General features: G+C 52.9%; 1 protein-coding gene and 1 pseudogene across 6 annotated transcripts; both read left to right on the top strand.

Moving 5' to 3' along the window:
* The first annotated feature begins 6,397 nt into the window (after positions 1 to 6,397).
* Positions 6,398 to 19,557, top strand: LOC112617315 (protein GUCD1). Of its 5 annotated transcripts, none has more exons than XM_025374074.1 (6): positions 6,398 to 6,625; positions 11,615 to 11,699; positions 12,529 to 12,694; positions 13,923 to 14,014; positions 16,325 to 16,437; positions 17,185 to 19,557. In XM_025374074.1, the coding sequence occupies exons 1-6, from the start codon at positions 6,583 to 6,585 to the stop codon at positions 17,274 to 17,276; spliced, it is 591 nt and encodes a 196-aa protein (XP_025229859.1). In that variant the 5' UTR covers positions 6,398 to 6,582; the 3' UTR covers positions 17,277 to 19,557. The 5 variants fall into 5 exon arrangements, with proteins under 5 accessions (XP_025229859.1, XP_025229858.1, XP_025229857.1 ...); XM_025374073.1 differs by having other exon boundaries at positions 16,196 to 16,437; XM_025374072.1 differs by having other exon boundaries at positions 16,196 to 16,437; positions 17,182 to 19,557.
* Positions 17,459 to 19,557, top strand: LOC112617316 (annotated as a pseudogene). The gene has a single exon (XR_003117892.1). The product of XR_003117892.1 is annotated as an uncharacterized LOC112617316 (transcript).
* Positions 19,558 to 19,916: the final 359 nt, after the last annotated feature.

The following is a 19,916-nucleotide window of genomic DNA, read 5'->3' as shown; positions in this document are numbered from 1 at the left end:
CCTGTAATCCCAGCTACTCGGGAGGCTGAGGCAAGAGAATTGCTTGAACCCAGGAAGGTGGAGGTTGTAGTGCACTAAGATCGTGCCACTGCACTCCTGCCTGGACGACAGAGCAAGATTCTGTCTCAAAAGAAAAGAAAAAAAAAAAAAGGGCTGGGCGCAGTGGCTCACGCCTGTAATCCTAGCACTTGGGAGGTTGAGGCGGGTGGATTGCCTGAGCTCAGGAGTTCGAGACCAGCTTGGGCAACACAGAGAAACCCTATCTCTACTAAAAATACAAAAAATTAGCCGGGCATAGTCCCAGCTACTTGGGAGGCTGAGGCATGAGAACTGCTTGAACTCGGGAGGCAGAGGTTGCAGTGAGTTGAGATCGTGCCACTGCACTCCAGCCTGGACAACAGAGTGAGACTCTGTCTCACCAAAAAAAAAAAAAAAAAAAAAAAAGGCAAGCCGGGCATGGTGGCTCACATCTGTAGTCCCAGCACTTTGGGAGGCTGAGACAAGTGGACCACAAGGTCAGGAGTTCGAGACCAGCCTGGCCAATATGGTGAAACCTGTCTCTACTAAAAATACAAAAATTAGCTGACATGGTGGCAGGTGCCTGTAGTCTCAGCTACTTGGGAGGCTGAGGCAGGAGAATCGCTTGAACCTGGAAGGCGGAGGTTGCAGTGAGCCAAGATCGCGCCACTGCACTCCAGCCTGGGCGACAGAGCAAGGCTCCATCTCAAAAAAAAAAAAAAAAAAAAAAAACTTTATTAAAAAAACACTTTATGTTAAGAAAAGTCATTAGAGTGGGCCCTATTTCTACATGCCTGGTATCCTTATAAGAAGAGATCTGGACAGAAACACTACAGAGTGAAGACCAAGTGAAGACACAGGGAGAAGAGAGCCATCTATAAGTAAGGAGAGAGGCCTGGAACAGATCCTTCCTTCACATCCCTCAGAAGAAATCAGTCTTGCCAACACCTTGATCTCAGACTTCCAGCTTTCAGATCTAGGAGAAAATAAATTTGTGTTGTCAGGCCGGGCGCGGTGGCTCAAGCCTGTAATCCCAGCACTTTGGGAGGCCGAGATGGGCGGATCACGAGGTCAGGAGATCGAGACCATGCTGGCTAACACGGTGAAACCCCGTCTCTACTAAAAAGTACAAAAAAAAAAAATTAGCCGGGCGAGGTGGCGGGCGCCTGTGGTCCCAGCTACTCGGGAGGCTGAGGCGGGAGAATGGCGTGAACCCAGGAGGCAGAGCTTGCAGTGAGCTGAGATCCGGCCACTGCACTCCAGCCTGGGCGACAGAGCCAGACTCTGTCTCAAAAAAAAAAAAAAAAAACAAAAAAAAGAAAAACAAAAAAAAAAAAAAAAAAAAAAAAAAAAAATTTGTGTTGTCTAAGCTGCCCAATCTGTGAAACTTTGTTATTGGCACCACTAGCATACAAATACAAGCAGGGAGGCAGGTGGCTGCCCCCCCACCATTGGTCAGGCATGTGACATGCATCTACTCATTTCTTCTGCACTATGGTTCCTTCTGAGGCCAAGGAGCTATTTTTATCCCTGACTTAGAAGAGGGACCAGAGGACGAAGAAGGTCCAAAGCTCACCCCAAGTCACCCTAGGTGGCAGGCTGCAAGCTGATTCCAGGTCTGTCTGACTCCAAGTTCTGTGCACTTTGTGTCACGTGGACTGCATCTCTGAATGGCCACCGAGGTTATCTGGTTAGACACCTTCATGTTACGGATGGGATGACAAAAAGGCCCTGGAAACCCAGCAGGTTGTCCAAATACATATAGCTAGATGACAAACCCATTAAGATTCACTAACCCAAGTCCTGCATTCTCCTCACCAAATTAAAGTACCTTAAAGAGGATGAGCATGCCTTAAGCCAGAGGTCTGGATATATGAAAGAGAGATGATAAACCTATCTACTGTCAATAGATAAACTGATCTATTGACAATGATGCAATAAACCTGAGTCACCAGAGGTCTACTTCTCTGCATCCAGGGAACTGACCAAGCTTGTCAACCTCGCAGGAAGATGATAGACGCTCAAAGCTACAGAAAAATCACAAATAAATGAATGGCGCAAACCAACAGATGGTCAGGATACCTGACCGTGGTGTAAGACGCTTTACCTCTCTGACCTTCTCATCTGGAAAAAAGCAGTAAACACCATACGTTGAACACTTACAGTATGTGAGGCACTGAGCAGCTATTGCACACATATAGCTCATCTGATCTTTGTAAAAGTCCTGGGGGTGTGGATATTATCCCTGTGGCAGTCTTAAGGGTGTGCTGCTCAGATCTCCCTCCAAAAGAAAACAGGCTATGAGGAGTGAAGGCAGCCGACAATCTCCATCTTTGCAGTCCACCATGGCATTCAACTTGGGGAGAGACTGTCTCCCCAGGCTGCCAGCCAATGGAATGAACACACCAGGGGTGCCAGTCTGCCCATTTCTGCCCCATGTTAGACTCTTCTAATAAGCAATCACTGCCTTGCTGAGACTTCCTCAAAACTACACTGTAGTCTAAGGTTCTTCCTGCTCAATCCTCCTTCTTTCCCCTCTCGTTTCACCAGTCAGACCAGCATCACGGACTGAAAATTTCCCTGCCTACTACTGTTTCCTTGTTCCTTTATCCTTTATTGTCATTTCCCCCAATAAATACCTTGCATAATTCTGTCTTGGCATCTACATCAAAGAACCCAAAATAATAACACTCCCATTTTACAGATGAGAAAACTGAGTGATTAATACATCTAAGGTCATATAATTAGGAATCAAACCCACATCTCTCTCTGACTCCCAAGTCCAAGTTCTTAACCAATGGTTTAAAGAACAAAGAAAGTGTGAAGATACAACTGAAAAACAATGCTATAAAAATTCAGATGACTATGCAAAAGGCAAAGCTGTGCCATGAGAAGGACACCGTATCAAGAAACTACTCCATTATTTACTATCGGAGTGATGAGTCCTTTAATCTCATTCTCCCTATTTTATGGATGACAAGACTACCACCAAACCTGCTTACCTCACAAGGTAGTTGCAATAATCAAATGAGACTCCTCCTCCAAGAGAAAAGGGAAACAAACACAGTATGTGAGAAGATTCTCCTAACTGCAAAGCAAGTGGAGGCAAATGGATAATGGCTCTGAACCTGAAGGATTCTACTGAAGGAAGTAGCACTTCTCCCAAACAGGTCCCCAAATTTGGGGATGGAAAAAACAAAAAAGACGAAGTAAAATATTCCAAATCTCCAAATGGCTTTTCTGCCTCAAGACTATGTGTTTTGTTCATGCCCACATCCCCAGAGCCTATAACAGCACCTGACTGGTATGTGTTAGGCACTCAGGAAATCACGGCTGAATGAGAACAATTTACAGAAGACCCCCAACCCACACCTTTCTGTCCTTCAAGACACAGGGCCATTCCTCCCACACAGCCTCACATGCAAAGCAGAATACCTGGCAGTTCATGTTGTCCTCTGCTTCAATGAGCTTCCCCCGATATACCTCACCGGTGTTCGTCTCACATGTCACAATGTGGCCCTCGGCCTCGTGCAGCACTTTAATTGGCACACCAATAGACATCTTGGCAGGAAGAGAGCTCTACAGTGAAAGAGACAACAGTCAGTTCATCTTTCAGAGTCTGAGAAGGCATGCGGCACACGTCATGCCTCCTTCAAGGCCTGGCACTCCATAAAACTTAGCAAAAACGCCAAAGCTGCATTTTCTATCAAAGAAAAAGAAAAAAGAAAGCTCAGCTCCTGGCTTGGAGGAAACTATCTGGCAAATATGTGCAAGATGTCGGGTGAGGAGGAATGGTGGGGTGGACAGAGGTAAAAATAGGAATGAAAAGAGAGCATCTCGGCCGGGCGCGGTGGCTCAGGCCTGTAATCCCAGCACTTTGGGAGGCCGAGGCGGGCGGATCACGAGGTCAGGAGATCGAGACCATCCCGGCTAACATGGTGAAACCCCGTCTCTACTAAAAATGCAAAAAATTAGCCAGGCGAGGCGGCGGGCGCCTGTAGTCCCAGCTACTCGGGAGGCTGAGGCAGGAGAATGGCGTGAACCCGGGAGGCGGAGCTTGCAGTGAGCCGAGATCGCGCCACTGCACTCCAGCCTGGGCGACTAAGCGAGACTCTGTCTCAAAAAAAAAAAAAAAAAAGAAAAGAGAGCATCTCCCATCGACCATGTGTCCCTGCTACCCTATGTCCCTTAATCTTCAGCTAAAGGACCATTAGCGAATACTGTGTGTGTAGGGGAGGGGGATTGGAATGTTAATCTGTTGCACTGTTATTTGTCAACCCTTAATTGTAGATTATTACATTTTGAGAATCATAACAGAGGCCTGAGCTGTCCAATACAGTAGCTCATGTCCACATGTAGCTATTTAAATTAAACTTAACTAAAACACAATAGAATTAAAATAAAAAACCCAGTCCCTCAATCGCAGTGGCCATATTCCAAGTGCTCAACAGCTACATGTAGCTAGTGGCTACCCTACGGAAGGAGCAGATACAGACCTAAGGACCATGCATATCTAGGAGAGGAGACTGTACTTTTAATGCAGCTCTTTAACCCTTCCCTTACTTTACCATCAAGGATATTGAGAAAATATCAAAGTGACAACGTGCTATATGCAGGAAATGCTCGTCATGGAGGAAAATAAGGGAAAGCACCTGACTTGACCTAATTAAAAGCATCAAGCAGTGAACTTTTTATTGACATGAGCGACGACTCAAAGTTGGAACCTAAGTGCACCTAAGACAAGAGAACATGAGGTTGAAAAGACAGGCTCCTTTGGTGAGGATCCCTGGCTTTCAGCCTTAGGAGCCTAGATTTTATGCTTAAGATAGTGGGGAACCACTGCAAAATTATAGGTAAAGAATGACACAATGAAAAGGTAGCAGCATTAATTTACAAAATGGATCCAACGTAAGGTTTAGAAGCAGAGAAACTTGTTAAAATTTCTGCAACAGTTAAAACTGCTGCAACAGTGTGGAAAGCATGACGGGACCACTGCCTGAAAGGGAGCTGGGGGCAGAGATGCAAAGAACTTTTTAAAAAATGACCGGCTGGGCGCGATGGCTCACGCCCGTAGTCCGAGGACTTTTGAAGGACGAGGCCGGTGGATCCCTTGAGCCCAGGAGTTCGAGACCAGCCAGGGCAACATGGTGAAACCGTCTCTACTTAAAAAAAAAAAAAAACCCTCATAGGATTTGACTTCAAGATTCAAAAAACTCATAGGAAATGACTTCAAGATTACTGCCTGGAAGCTTTGAAAAACACTCACCTGGAGAGATACAGAATGTAAGAAGCATGCACATTGAGGGGGAAGCTAATGAACTTACTTCCAGGCGCTAGTGAGGCGACGCTGATGTTTGGGTGGCCCAAACTTCCCGCTTTCTTCCCTCCCTGAATCCCGCAGAGTTCATGCATTGAGTCTTTCTCCAGCCCCCGGCCCCTCACAGGCACCTCGACCTCCCCTCGCCCGTCCCCAGCCTCACCGGCTCTGGCCTACTTTTCCTTCTCTTCGGTGCACGGCGAAAGCCGCTACGGCGAGGGCGTGAATCAAGAGAATGGCGGCCCCAGCTCCCAGAATTCCACTCGTTCCCAAAATGCTGCGCGCAGGGCCCGCCTCCTTCCTTTCCCCAGTGGTGAGAGCGGTGTCGCCTCCGCTTCCTCCTCACCCCGCGTGCCGGCTGGGAAACTAAGGCACCAGTACGATAGTTCCGGCACCGGAAAAGAGGGCCGATGACTGGGCCCGGGGACCACCGCAAACAACGACCCTTGGGGCCGGCAAAGAGCCAGAGAGGGTGCTTGCACTTCCAAGCACCCCACACCAAGGACAGGCTGGACGGCAAGGCGGAGACTCGGGGCCTGGGCCCTCAGACCGGGGGCAGCAGGAGGTTGGGCCAAGGGCCAGGACTTCCCCTCACAATTTAATTTTTTGATCCCAGCACTGCCAGGTAAGGGGCGCCCTGAGTGAGGCTACGTATCTCGTACGGATAAAGTTAGGTATAGAGTAGAGAGGAGGCCAGCTCAGGGTCATCCCTAAAGGCAGTTTAAGGAGAGTTGTTTGGAGCCTCCGGAATACACTGGGCGGGACCAGGGTTTACAGCTAAGACTGGCAAAGGAGCGGGCCCCGGCAGAGGCGGGGCTCGCCGAAGGGAGGAGCCTCTGTTCACGAAATGCACGGGCTTTGGGGCGGGGCTCAAGGAAAGGGGCGGAGCTTCCGGGTCCGCGTCTTGGTGGGCTTCGCGGCTGCGCGAGGATTGGACGAGAGGGCTGGGCCACTCGACGCTGAGGCGGTGAATGGCCGGGGCAGATTTAAATCGGGAGGCTGGGGGCCTCTAGGATCAAAGTTTGGGGCGGGGCTTAGAGAAAGGGCGGGGCCTCCAGATTCGAGACCTGGAAGGGCTGGGGCGGGGCTTGGGGCGGCCCAGCCACCGCCTCCGGTTCTCCCCTCCGCAGCGGCGGCGGTGGCGGAGAAGGAACTCGACACGCACCGACCGCCCTACCGCCCCAGCCGAAGCGGAAGCTGTAGCCCGCTCTGGGCCGGGGCCATGGGCGCCCCGCGCCGCCCGGGTCATGAGGACGGAGGCGGAGGCAGCGGGGCCGCCGCTCGAGCCCGGTCAGTGCCTCTCTGTGGGCCCAGTCTTCACCCTAGGAACGAAGGGGACCCCGCCCTAGCGCGGGGCAGGGTCCAGCCGCGCGACCTTGGGCCGACTCCCGCCTCACCCCCACACCCGCCTCGCTCCAGTCAGTGGGGGTTTCCTGACACTGGCAGGATTGCGACCCTTGTCAGCATGGTGGGAGGGTCCGGGTAGAAGGGGCGCCACCTTCCCCAGAAGCGAAAAGTCCTACTGGAGCCGCCTTGGGAGCTCTCGTGCCTTGGGGAACCGTGGAGGACTGAGGCTGGGAAGGGCAGGAAACTGGCCGAGAGCACAGAGTAATGAAAGGGCCGGTGCTCTGGCCTCCCAGAGTCGGCGTTTTGTCTTGCTCCTGTTCTTCCCCCTCTGGTTCCCTCTGCCACGCGGTAGCCTGAGCCCCTTTGGGGCGGAGACTCGGACTGGTATTCAATGTCTTGGCAGTTAGTTTGCTTGCCCAAGAGGTAGGGGAGGGGGAAGACGTGATTCCTGTCCTGCTGAAGGCGCAGGGTTGGTGAGGGACGGAGTGCTAGCTAGTAAACTCTCAAGTGAAGTGCCAACTGTGGGAGAGGTCAACAACATGTGGGACCCTGACCTTCAGGTGTCACTCCCAGGGAGTGTTCTCTTTTGTGTTTGCTGTGTGCAGTGGGGGGGGATTTACATCCCTCCTCCTCCAGTTGTCTAGCCCTGTGATCTGAGACAAGATACTTGCCTTTCCTGAGCCTCAAAGGAGGAATGGCTTACATTCACAGGGAGCTTTCTATGAGGCAGGCAGGCGCTGTGCGCAGTTGTTTACATGCAGTGCCTCATTAATCCTCATAACGACCCAGTGAAGTAGGTGCCTACTGTGATTTGCACTTTTTCAGCTGACCAGACTGAGTCTGAGATGGGTTAAGTATTCAAGGCTAGCACACTGCCTGCCTTCCTTAGTGACAACCACTAACTGAGGTCAGACCAGGGCCTTCCAGGCAGCCCCTTGGCTCCAGGCAGCAACATCTGGCTGTGACTTTGTGTTCAGAAGGCTAAAGCTGTTATGGGGACAAATGCCAAGGCCTCGCCTAACATTATCTCCCCCAACATGAGCATCTCTAGGTCCCATCTGCCCTTGCCAAGACTGGAGATGGCCCTATGGGGCCTGCCAGGCCTCAGGATCAAGGAGTTCTCGATTGCAGGGCAAGAGGAGGAGGGGCAGCTGAGTCTCTGAGAGAGAGCTGCTGTCCTGTGCCACATTTTACAGCTGGACACGGAAAGGCATGGACAGAGTCACAGCCTGGCAGAAGATAGCTCAGCTAGTCAGTGTCACAGCCCAAGCCACAGAGTAAGGAGGGAACCTCACACAGAAGGCTGTAGTCTGGACGCCTGGGGGAAGAGGGGTGCAGAGCAGTGAAGTGACAAGTAGGCCTGGGCATCTCAAGGTATGAGGTTTTTTGGAAAATGCCTTCCATTCCCCAAGCATATCTAAGTGCCTGCTCTGGGCTGAGGGCTGGAAGGAGGCAAATGCAACCTCGTCTCCATCTGCCACTGAAGAATTCTCATTTTGTGCGATAGAGGAAAGCAGAGCTCTCCCACTGCTCAGCATTTTATGAGTCCCTAGGGGTTAGGGCTTAGGTGGGTTTTTAGTCACCTTTGTGTCCCCAGAGCCTAGCAAACAGTGAGTGCTTAGTAAGTTCATTTCTTCTGACCTGGCACAGTAGTAGCTCACTCCTGGAATCCCAGGACTTTGAGAGGCCAAGGCAGGAGGATTGCTTGAGCCCAGGAGTTTGAGACCAACCTGGGCAGCATAATGGGACCCCATCTCTAGAAAAAAAATTTAAAAATTATCTGGGTGTGGTAGTGTGTGCCCATAGTTCCAGCTACTCAGGTGGCTGAGGTCAGAGGATCCCTCGAGCCTGGGAGTTCAGGGCTGCAGTGAGCTCTGGTCACACCACTGCACTCCAGCCTGCGCGACAGAGTGAGACCCTGTTTCAAGTTCTTTTTTTTTTTTTTTTTTTTTTTAATGAGATGGAGTCTCGCTGTTGCCCAGGCTGGAGTGCAGTGGCGTAATCTTGGCTCACTGCAACCTCCGCCTCCCGGGTTCAAGCACTTCTCCTGCCTCAGCCTCCCAAGTAGCTAGGATAACAGGCTCTGGCCATCACACCCGGCTAATGTTTGTATTTTTAGTAGAGACGGGGTTTCACCATGTTGGCCAGGCTGGTCTCAAACTTCTGACCTCAAGTGATCTGCCTGCCTTGGCCTCCCAACGTTCTGGGATTACAGGTGTGAGCCACCGTGCCTGGCCTAAAAAAGTTTATTTCTTCCAGCAAATATTTATTGAGTTACTACTAAATATCCAACACCAGTGACTGAGAATAACAGGGAACAAGATTGGCAGGTTTCCTGCTATCTCAGTTCATTTGTGCTTCTATAACAAAATAGTCAGGACTGGGTAATTTAGAAACGATAGAAATTTCTTTTTTTCTTTTTTGGAGATGGAGGTCTCACTATTTTGCTCAAACTGGTCTCAAACTCCTTGTCTCTTGTCTTGACCTCGTGAGTAGTTGGGATTACAGGTGTATGCCACTGTGCCCAGCTCTAGAAATTTAATTCTTCACGGTTCTGGAGACTCCGAGGTCCAATGAAGGTGCTGGCAGGTTCTGTGTCTGGTAAAGGCCTGTTCCTTGTAGATGGTGACACCTGCGTGTCCTCAGTGGTGGAAGGAACAGAAAGGGCGTAAACACTGTACCTTTACATGACAGAAGAACAGAAGGGCAAAAAAAAAAATGGCCCATGCTAGTTTCCTCCAGCCCTTTTATAGGCAGTAATTCACTGATGAGGGCAGAGCCTTTCTGACTTCCCAAAAGGCCACACTTACTTATGTATTTATTTATTTATTTATTTTTGGTTGTGGATATCTTCCACACCCATCTTTTCATACCACCACAATGGAGATTAAGTTTCAACATGAATTTTGGAGAGGATACCATAGCACCTGCCTTCAGGAAGCTTGCAGTCTAGAGACAGAGTGGCTTGATCTATTGCTACTTTTGCCAAGCACTGTGAAGGAAATGAACAGGATGCTGTGAAGGAGAGTCCCCTCGTTTCTCAAAGGCTTAGTTAGAAAAACCTCGAAGAAGAGATTTTGAGCTGGGACTTGAGTGACTAGAAGGGACACAACCTTGAGAAGAGCAGCCAGGAGAGAGTTTCAGACAGAGGGAGCCTCACATGCCAATGCGTTGGGGGTAGAATGAAGCCTTAATGAGTTCACAGGTTAACTAGACCACAGGTGAGGGCGGCCGGCCGAGATGAGGCTGGCGGGGCAGGTTAGGCAGGGCCCCACACACAGGGGAGTGAGGGGAACTGGGGCTGCCACAGCAGGAGGGCTCCTGGGGTGGCTCTGCACAGAGCTGGTCACGTGGTCCAGGAGAGACCTGCCAGATGGGGAAATAATGTGGGCTGGGTTTTCACGTGCTGAACGAGTGTCATGAGTGAGTAACAGCAGAGATAAGTCTCCTCCTCTTTAGACTCTGAACTTTGTCCAGGTTCATGAGGTGGCTACGGAGGAGGGTCCTGCATGCCACATACCCAGTTGTCCCACCTCAAGGCTTTAGCACATGCTGTTCCCCCATCCCCTCTAAGGCACACCCCTACCGTTTCCCCCAACCTAGGCCTCTATTTTGTTATGTTTGCTTGTTTTTGCTGTCCATCAGGATAGTTAACTTTGTGTCACTCAGTGCTGTATCTCCAGTACACACACCAGGCACTTACTAGGCTTTGGGGAAATATTTGTCGACTGAATGACTGAATCAGACCAAAGTCCCCCCTCCTCTGCCCCCTGCCCGTTTAGAGATGGCCAGACTCATTCCAGCAAGAGGAAGTCAGCTGCCCAGCCCACAGCCAGCCAGCAGCGGCACAGTTGGGTCTGGAATGCTAGGTCAGGCTCTTTCTGCTCCACCTCACAGCCTGGCAAAGACAGACCGAGAGGTTGCCCAGGGTTGGTGGGGGGTGGAGCTCACAAGGATATTCCATATGCTGCACAGCTTACCTGACAGTTCCCTTCTCCTGGCCATGGTCTCACACCCTGGCGGTCCTGGGGTCTTTGGAGTCAAGCAAACCTCCAGGGGCCTCGTGAACTCAGATATACGTATCTGCTGAGTCCCTCCCATGTGCCATTCCTGGAATGAAAGCAGGAAACAAAACAGCCCCTGTTGACCAGGTGGGGTGGCTCACACCTGTAATCCCAGCACTTTGGGAGGCTGAGGTGGATTATCTGAGGTCAGGAGTTCGAGACCAGCCATGGACAACATGGTGAAACCCCATCTCTACTAAATTATAATAATCAGCTGGGCATGGTGGCGCGCCTGTGGACTAAGGCTACTCTGAGGCAGGAGAATCACTTGCCACTTGGGAGGCAGAGGTTGCAGTGAGCCGAGATCATGCCATAGCACTCTAGCCTGGGCAACCGAGTGAGACCCCGTTGAAAAAAAACGACCCTGTCCCTCCTCCTCAGAGTTCCCACCAAAAGAAGGCCTCTGAGTAGGCATGGGGGCAGTGACTGCACATGTGGGTCACTGGGCCCAAGAGGGGCAACACTGGAGAAGTGACATCCAAGGGCAGGAGTTAGGCACCCAGGAAGCCAGGTATGTCCAGGCAGAGGGACCAGGTGTGCAAAGGCCCCTGGGGTGTGAGGGATTATGACAAGCAAAGGCAAGGGTGCAGAGGGTGCTAGGGCAGCAGCCATGGAGGTGTTGTCTTAAGAAATGTGGGACCCAGCTCACTGGAGGATTTTCAGTAGGGCTGACCTCTCTGGCCAGTGTTTTGGGGAGATCACTGCTACTGTAGGAGCCTGGATTTAAGGGGGTTGCTGAAGGATTGTGGGAAGGTCCCTGAGCAGCCCCTGCAGGGTCTAGGCAGGAGGCAGTGACACTGTCTCCCATGAGGGTGGCAGTGGTGGGCTCTGCGCTGAGGGTCTGTGACTTCCCTCTGTTTCTGCACAGGGGACTTTGTGCAGCTGCCTGTGCCAGTCATCCAGCAGCTCTACCACTGGGACTGTGGCCTGGCCTGCTCCAGGATGGTGCTGCGGTGAGTGGGGCCAGGGCTGGGGGCTCCCCATCTACATCTCCTGCTCTGGCTTGGGAGAGACCTGGGTGGGATCCATTGTCCCTGTAACTGTCTTTGGTTGGGGCTTGCAGGAGGCCAAGCTTCTACCTGGTCCTAGTCCCATCTGCAAAAGCGAGCAAGGGGTGGACCAGGCCTTCCAGGTCTCCATCATAGTAATGCCTGGGGGCTTGGGGTGGCCAGGAAGTCCCAGGTGTCCAGGCCTGTCCCACAAGGCCGCTCTGTGACTGGGACAGGAGGCCCTCCACCCCCGGCCTCTGGCTCCTGGGAGACTGGGGTGTTGGCTGTTAAGCGGAAGCTGTGTGAATATCCCAGAAATCTGGACAGTGAGAGCCAAGAGGGACTGTAGCCGTCACCTTGTACAAGAGTTTTTCATTTGGCTTCTTGGAACCCCAGGGCAGCTGTACCTTCATCTGTTTTACATCCTGGAAATCCCAGCCACGTTCAATAAAAGGGTTCTGTGCCTAAAACTTTGAAAACCACTGATGTGATCCAGGGACCTCATCTTAGAGATGAAGCTAAAGAGGCCAGAGAAGACATGACTTGCCCAAGGTCACAGCCCACAAGACACAAGAGATGTGAGAAGCAGAGTCCAGGCCTGCAACTCTGGAGCCAGGATGGTGCCCCAGGCAGCCTGGGCAGTGTGTGGGCAGGACCTAGGGGCTCATGATGAAGGAGGAAGACTTCTGGGGAATGGGACCTGTGACAGGGGCTCTTGGGCCAGCGGGTGGAGGGTGACCTGGTCCAGTTAACCCTCGAGAGCAAGCTGAGCTCCCCACGCATCTCCCTGCAGGTACCTGGGCCAGCTGGACGACAGTGAGTTTGAGAGAGCCCTACAGGAGTTGCAGCTGACCAGGAGCATCTGGACCATCGACCTGGCCTACCTGATGCACCACTTTGGTGTGAGGCACCGCTTCTGTACCCAGACCCTGGGCGTCGACAAGGGCTACAAGAACCAGGTGAGCGACCAGCCACTGGGCCTTCCCATGTGGGGACACACAGAGGTATAAGGCCACTTGGTTCCAGTAGTTGGAAGAGGGAGCAGTCAAGGGCTAGACACCCAGGTAGATACCGGGTGTGCAGAGACCAGGCAGCAGCAGCAGAGAGCCTATAGGCAGGATTTGGGGGCCAGTCAGAGCAGGTGCCTTTGCATTCTGGCCTGCCCAGAGGATCTGAGTACTAAGTCCTGGCTCCTGTCTGCCTGCCTTCTACAGCCCTCAGAATATGCAGAGGCCACTTCCTACGTTCTTTGCTAGTGTCCTCAGCACAAGGCAGGCCCAGGGCCTCTGAGAACATCACTGGCTTCATCCAGCCATCATATGCACATTTTTTTTTCTTTTCACCAGGAGAGCCAGCTTTTAAGCTGGGTAATTGGTAGTCTAGAAGAAAACCAAAATACCATCTTTTCTTTTTTTTTTTGCCTTTTGAAAAATAATGCCAACATAGCCATGCCAGCAAAGTGTGTTCCGTGGACCACACCTAGCTAAGCCAAGCTGTAGCTGAGCTGTCCCAGGTGGCTCAGCCTCATCCCCCTTGCTTATTCGCTATGGGCTCCTGCTCATGCCTGCTAGAGTGTACAAGCCCAAGGGTGATCGATCCTCCCCAGGGAGCTGACCTGAGCCCAGCTGCTCACCCCTCTCAAGCATTGTCCTCATGCCTCTGTGTGGTCCTGCATCCCTGCTCCTGCTTAGGACAGACAGCTTTCTGATCAGGCTTGCTGCATGTACCATCTGCCCTGGCAGGTGGGGCTCCTCTGCCCTCCTGTTGTCTCTGCCTCCGTAACATGCTCTTTTTTTTTTTTTTTTTTTTTTTTTTTTTGAGACGGAGTCTCGCTCTGTCACCCAGGCTGGAGTGCAGTGGCCGGATCTCAGCTCACTGCAAGCTCCGCCTCCCGGGTTCATGCCATTCTCCTGCCTCAGCCTCCCGAGTAGCTGGGACTACAGGCGCCTGCCACCTCGCCCGGCTAAGTTTTTTTTGTATTTTTTAGTAGAGACGGGGTTTCACTGTGTTAGCCAGGATGGTCTCGATCTCCTGACCTCGTGATCCGCCCGTCTCGGCCTCCCAAAGTGCTGGGATTACAGGCTTGAGCCACCGCGCCCGGCCTCAACATGCTCTTTAGTTCCTTCATCCAAATGGAGTGAAGGCAGCCTGGGTGGTGGCTGCTCCAGCTCCCTCTTCTCTGTTCAGTCTTTCTACAGGAAGCACTTTGACACAGAGGAAACCCGGGTGAATCAGCTGTTTGCACAAGCCAAGGCCTGCAAGGTGCTGGTGGAGAAATGGTGAGCCCCCCGACCTTCCTACCCGCCCTTCCTCTCACGCCTGCTTACCCACAGATCTGCAGTGGGGAGGCCTCGGGATAGTGTTCAGGAAAGGCTGGAACTCTGGAGCCAGGCAGAACTGGCTACCGGATGGCTGTGGGCACTGACTTGCCCCCTTGAGCCTTGGTTTATGGAGATCACTGGGGCTTCATGACCCAGGCTCTGACTGGGGATGGATCCTGAGCAGGTGCTGGAGGGACAGGTGAGCGAGAGAGATTGCATCCAGCCCTTGGGCTGCTTGCAGAAGGACAGCATGGGACACAACACAGGACCCCTAATGAAAGGGTGATGGCCTAAGAGGAATGTGCTGGTGCAGTGATTGACAAGGGACGGGGGGCAGGGAGGACCCAGTGTGTAGGGGCTGCTGTGACCTTACAAGGGCCTCCCCTTCTCATCTGTATGCATTGGGGCTGGATTCAGGAAGACCCCGGGTGCAGTTTGCCCCAGTGTGAGTGGCATTCTTCTCTGGACTATGTGAGAGTGGGACTCAGACCTGCTGCCTCTAGGTCCTGGACAGGCTTTTCTCAGATTTTCCCTTTCTTTGCAGATTTATATTTTCATTATTGACCTGCTATAATCACATGATAGGTGATTTAGAAAATGGGGGTGGGGTGGGATCTCCATTCATACTGTGACCACATGGGCACATGTTGGAAGGAAAGGCAGCAAATGTTTATTTAGCGGCTGTCAACAGGTGCCATCTCCTTGAGTGGAAAAGCTGTTGCTGTCTCCGTTTCTCGGGGGAGGAAACCGAGGATGAGAGAGACACCCAAGGTCACCCCCAGCATCTTGACCATGCCATGATCTGAACCCATGCTTGTTATTCCTTGAAGCCTGTAGCTTTTCCTTCCAGCCAGCCTCCTGCTTTTTCCCTATAGCTGAAATTCCACTCTTGTACACTGCCACTGGGAACTCAGCCAGCTATTTTGTTTCAAAGACCAAATGGAAAAATGGCACGTTTCCTTGGCCAAGGCAGCAATCCAAACTGCCACGTGACTCAGCTGTGGCTGAAGCTGGGCCAGGCCATGTGGTACTGATGCTGCCACTCCTAAGGAAGGCACCAAGTGGGTGAGCAGCCCCTCCAGCAAAGATGCAGGAGCCCCTGGCCTAGAGCTCCCCCTGCCCACAGCCCCATCTTCCCTCTGCCCCTCTGGGTGTTTTCTTTTGTCTTTTTTTAAGAGACATGGTCTTACTCTGTCATGCAGGCTGGAGTGCTGTGCTGCAATATTGCAATATAGCTCACGGCTACAGCCCAAGACTCAAGTGATCTTCTTGCCTCAGTCTCCCGAGTAGCTGGAACCACAATCTCATACCACCATGCCCCATGCCTGGTAAATTTTTTAATGTTTTTGCAGAGACAGGGTTATTGCTGTGTTGCCCAGGCTGGTCTCTAATTCCTGGGCTCAAGCGATTCTTCCACTTTGGCCTCCCAAAACACTGGGATTACAGGCGTGAGCCGCTGTGCCCAGCCCTGCTCTAGGTTTTCATGTGGATTTGCTGCCTAGTGGAAGGTACAGGATGGGGCAGCACCTTCTGTTAGTGAGGGAGGCTCCAGGCAGATGTCATTGCTAAATTGGAGCTCCCCTGGAAGTAATGTGGCCCAGCCCTTCCTGGGCAGCCCCTTCTGCCACAAGGAGCCTTAGGAAAAAAGTAAAATAACTCTTTCAAAACCAAATAATAATTTGGTTTTGAAAGTGTCTGAGCCATGCGTGGCTTAGATTTAAGGGATTAGATTGGGCAGGCAGTTTTCAACGTAAACTACATATGATTTAGGGTAGAGGAGAGACAAAGCTGGGCAAAAAGAATTCACTAACCAGGCTGGGGCACAGGAGGACGATGGTTTCTGTGTGCTGCTCTAGTGGCCCTTGACTGGACCCACCTGGAGCTGAACTGCCCTCCCCGTGAAGGGCCTGACAGGGCCAGCTCATCTTTGTGCACACTCAGACACGCACACCATACCAGTCTCCTGCTTGGCTCTAGGCTGAGCCTGGGCCACAAGTGACAGAGCAGGGAGTTCAGGGCAAAGGGAAGAGGAGCCGATCCCCAAGCTTTGTAACAGAGAAACAGGAACAAGCAGGGATCCAGTTGAGGGATGGGGAATGGGGGCCCAGCAGCACCAGCTGACCCCTCTCCTGCCCACAGCACAGTGAGTGTGCAGGACATCCAGGCGCACCTGGCTCAGGGCCATGTGGCCATCGTGCTGGTGAACTCTGGGGTGCTGCACTGTGACCTGTGTTCCAGCCCTGTCAAGTACTGCTGCTTCGCCCCCAGTGGCCACCGCTGCTTCTGCCGCACTCCTGACTACCAGGGCCACTTCATCGTCCTGCGCGGCTACAACCGGGCCACTGGCTGCATCTTTTACAACAACCCAGCCTATGCTGACCGTGAGTGCTGGGTGGGGCGGGTGAGGCAGAGTGGGCCACATTCACTGTTCTGTATGCCCAGTGCCCACGATTCCCACCCATGCAATCTAGTGTGGCCAGGTCCTCCCTTACCACCTTTTCCCCAAAGCCCCTGCTCCTCCTTTACTCTTGTCACTGGAGCCACCCCTCAGGCCATGCAGGCAAACCTGCAGCAAACTATGCCAGCCTTCTCTACAACCTGGCCACCTCTCCCTCCCACACCACAGGCCCCACGCCACTGCCCAGGTCCCTGCCTCACCCTTTCATGCTGCACAGGCTGCACCCCTCCCCCAGCCCCCAGGATGGCCAGCACATTCCTCAGAAAGAAAAGCCGGCCAGAGCCAGCCCCTGCTGTAGACCCATCCTGGCCTGCCTACTGCCCTCCAGGCACAGGGAAGGGCCGCCCTGACTCTCATAGACTGGATTCACAGAGACAGCCCCTAGATGCCCTGATCACATAAACTTACCCCATCTATGTGGCCTGGAGCATGTTTCTTCCCCTCTCTGGGCCTCACTTTCTCTAACTGCTCAACTGGGGAGGAGTCAGAGAAAGCTCATGAAGACCAGGATGGGCAAGGAGGGCTTCCTGGGGGTGGAGGAGTTGAGCTGAGAGGAGTGGCCATGCGGGTGGAACACAGACCTCACCCAGCTCCCCTGGGCACTGTGTCGGTAGGGTAGGTGCTTTCTCACAACCCACTGACCCCGTTCTGCCCTCTCCACCCCCAGCAGGAATGTGCAGCACCAGCATCAGTAACTTTGAGGAGGCCAGAACCAGCTATGGCACAGATGAGGACATCCTCTTTGTCTACTTGGACAGCTGACAGCAGGAGCCTGGTGTGCCCAGGCCCTTGGACCCCATCCCCACCCCAGCTGGGCCCACTCAGGATGCCCTGGCCCAGGCCTGGGGCTGCTGGGGCTGGAATGTGGAACTGCAGCCTCAGCCCATCTGGCAGAGCCCCAGAAACTCTGGGATACTGTGGCACAGCTGCTTTGTCTGCCAGTGCCGTGTGTTGTCATGTCGCTCACGCCAAGCACCTGCTGGCTGCTGGAAGCATACCCCAAGACCCCAAGCCTGACTCCAGCTGTGCCCACAGGAAGTCCAGTCCCAACAGTGCCCTTGTTGCCTTTGAGCCAGACCCAAGGCAAGGGTCTCCACACAGACCGCAGGGCTGAGTCTGGAGAGAGAAGTCCCTTGACTAATGCCACTTGTCAGGACAGTATGTGAGTGTCTGGAGACAGCATAGTTGACCCCAATCGCCCAGAACTGAGGACCCCTCCAGGCCCCTCTCTTCTGGAAGTGCTGCATATGCCCCCATGCCCCGTGGTTGACGACACCACCGTCTCCTGCCTACCCATGGGCCCAAGTTTCTGTGGCTCGTTACAGGGTGTCTGGCCCCTGCCACCCAGCATAGACACACCTCACAGCTGCCCTGCCGTGCAGAGCCCTGGCCCCTGGAGACTCTTAAGCCACCCACAGCCCTCCAGGTCCTCCAGCTCAGATGGAGGGCTCTCGGGGGTGTGGCCTGGGCCTAAATCCCACTGGTAGGCCTGATGGCTGGCGGCACAGTGCGTGCTCTGGGAATAAACAGCTGCCCTAGACCCAGAGGGATCTCCACACCCAGGAAGCCTCCTGACACCAGCCTAAATCCTGACAGCAGGGTCTGCCCTCTGAGTGTGGGGAGCCCCTAGTCCTTTAAGGTTGGCTGCTAGGGCCTGTGCTCCAAAGCAATGGGCAGGGGCAGCCTGCAGCTACCCACCCAGCCTGGTCTTCACACGAGGTTGCACATGATACTGGGCCTCTTTTATCTTGACGGAAAAGAGGGGTTCCTGCCTAGGATCTTACAACACAGCAAGTAGCATAGAGCTCTTCCTCTTTTTTTCTTCTTTGGTTGGGGTCAGGGGTTGTTTGAGATTTAAGTTTTCATTTTTGAGGGGTAATCACCTTCAAGTATAACAGTAATCGTAAGAGTGAAGGTACTTTGGAACCACTAACACCTCTGCACAGGGCAGTTAGCCAGCTCAAGTTCTTTTTCAGAGAAAGGGACTTGGCCAGCGGTTTAAGTATCTGCCCCTTCACCTCACAGATGAGGCAGCTGGCCCAGTCTGGGGAGGCTGCCCAGGACAATGGTGGAGCTGGGTCTTGAACCCCAGTCTGTACCGAAAAAACTAAGGGAAATTGATCATTTTCAAAGGGGCAACAGTGATACCATCCCTGCACTCCTGGGTCCTGCTCTTACAGTGCCCAAGGCAGGGCATGGGGGCAGCTGGCCCCTCCCCCACCAGGTGACTCTGGGGGCAGAGGTGGGCTCTGTTTAGGAGGGCGGTCAGACCACCTAGCCAAATTGCTCCTCAACCCTAGACAAAGCCTTTGGCCAAGAGGGAGGTGCTGTTAGCTGGGCAGCCCCTTCTGGGTTTCAGAGACCGGTGTTGGCTCCAGACTGGTCTCATCTCCATTGCCTTAATGCCAGGTGGCCCAGGAGTACCCATGCACAGCAGCTGTAGGGTGTGGGCATCTTCAGGAGGTGTTCTGGTAAAATTGTGAGGATAGCTGTGCGAAGGAAACCGGTGGAAGGAAATGAAGTTTTCAGGATGGTGGGATGTGATTCAGACACAGTGCACATGCTGTTAGGGCTGTCACTAGGGAGTGGCCTTCATGGAGGGTGGTAACAGCACCTCAGTCCATCCAAGATGTTTAGAAACAGTCTCTGGTCCCAGAGGACGGCTTCTCAGGGCACGCCACAAGTTAAAGGTCACCTGCCTGGAAGATGAATGAGAAAGCTGCCCGTTCTGAAGACCCACCTGCCTAGGGAGGGTCACAGAGGCAGGATGTAAGCCACACTGTGTTGCATTCTTGCACAAGTCATGAAAATGGGGCCAGAGAGAGAGCCTGGACATCGGGGACTTCTGCCCACAGCACATGACACCCACAGCTGCCCAGCCTGTCCACGTGCTGGGGACCAGCACAGCACCTGAAGCCATGTGTGACAGTGAGCTTTGTTCATTCTAGCCACAGGGGGATGAAAGGGATCTTTTGCATCGCAGAGATTTTATATATATTTTGTTTGTAATGAGCCATTCTCAATAAACATTCTCACTGCAAAATGGTGGTAGCCCCTGGCTGGCCTTTGTGAAGCTGTGTTGATCTGCAGAATTCCTGTCCCTAAGTTCTCAGCATGAGCACATGGGAACCCAGGTCCTTGTCTTGCCATACCCAGTTTAGCTGGGACTGGAATCCTGTTTTCTGTTTTCTAGGGCCATATCCATCCTATTCAGGCCTGGATGCTTGTGGCCGTCCTGGACAGGCAGTACTAGGGGTAGAAGGGCCTCGGGGCTCAGCTCAAGTGAACTGCAACAAATGCAACTACAGGAGACACCTCAGAATGAGGGGGATGTTGAGGAGGGGAGACAAAAGTGGGTGGGATGGCCGGGCACGGTGGTTCACACCTGTAATGCCAGCACTT

Source organism: Theropithecus gelada, unplaced genomic scaffold (genome assembly GCF_003255815.1).
Source record: "Theropithecus gelada isolate Dixy unplaced genomic scaffold, Tgel_1.0 HiC_scaffold_16025, whole genome shotgun sequence".
In the NCBI taxonomy this organism is placed as follows: domain Eukaryota; kingdom Metazoa; phylum Chordata; class Mammalia; order Primates; family Cercopithecidae; genus Theropithecus; species Theropithecus gelada.
Note: the sequence above shows the minus strand (reverse complement) of the source record. Positions and strands in the feature narration are given on the sequence as shown.

Coding starts and splice junctions, on each gene's coding strand:
- LOC112617315 (XM_025374072.1), top strand. CDS start 6,583: ATGAGGACGGAGGCGGAGGCAGCGGGGCCGCCGCTCGAGCCCG. Junction 6,626..11,614: donor GGGGCCGCCGCTCGAGCCCG/GTCAGTGCCTCT, acceptor GTTTCTGCACAG/GGGACTTTGTGCAGCTGCCT. Junction 11,700..12,528: donor TGCTCCAGGATGGTGCTGCG/GTGAGTGGGGCC, acceptor ATCTCCCTGCAG/GTACCTGGGCCAGCTGGACG.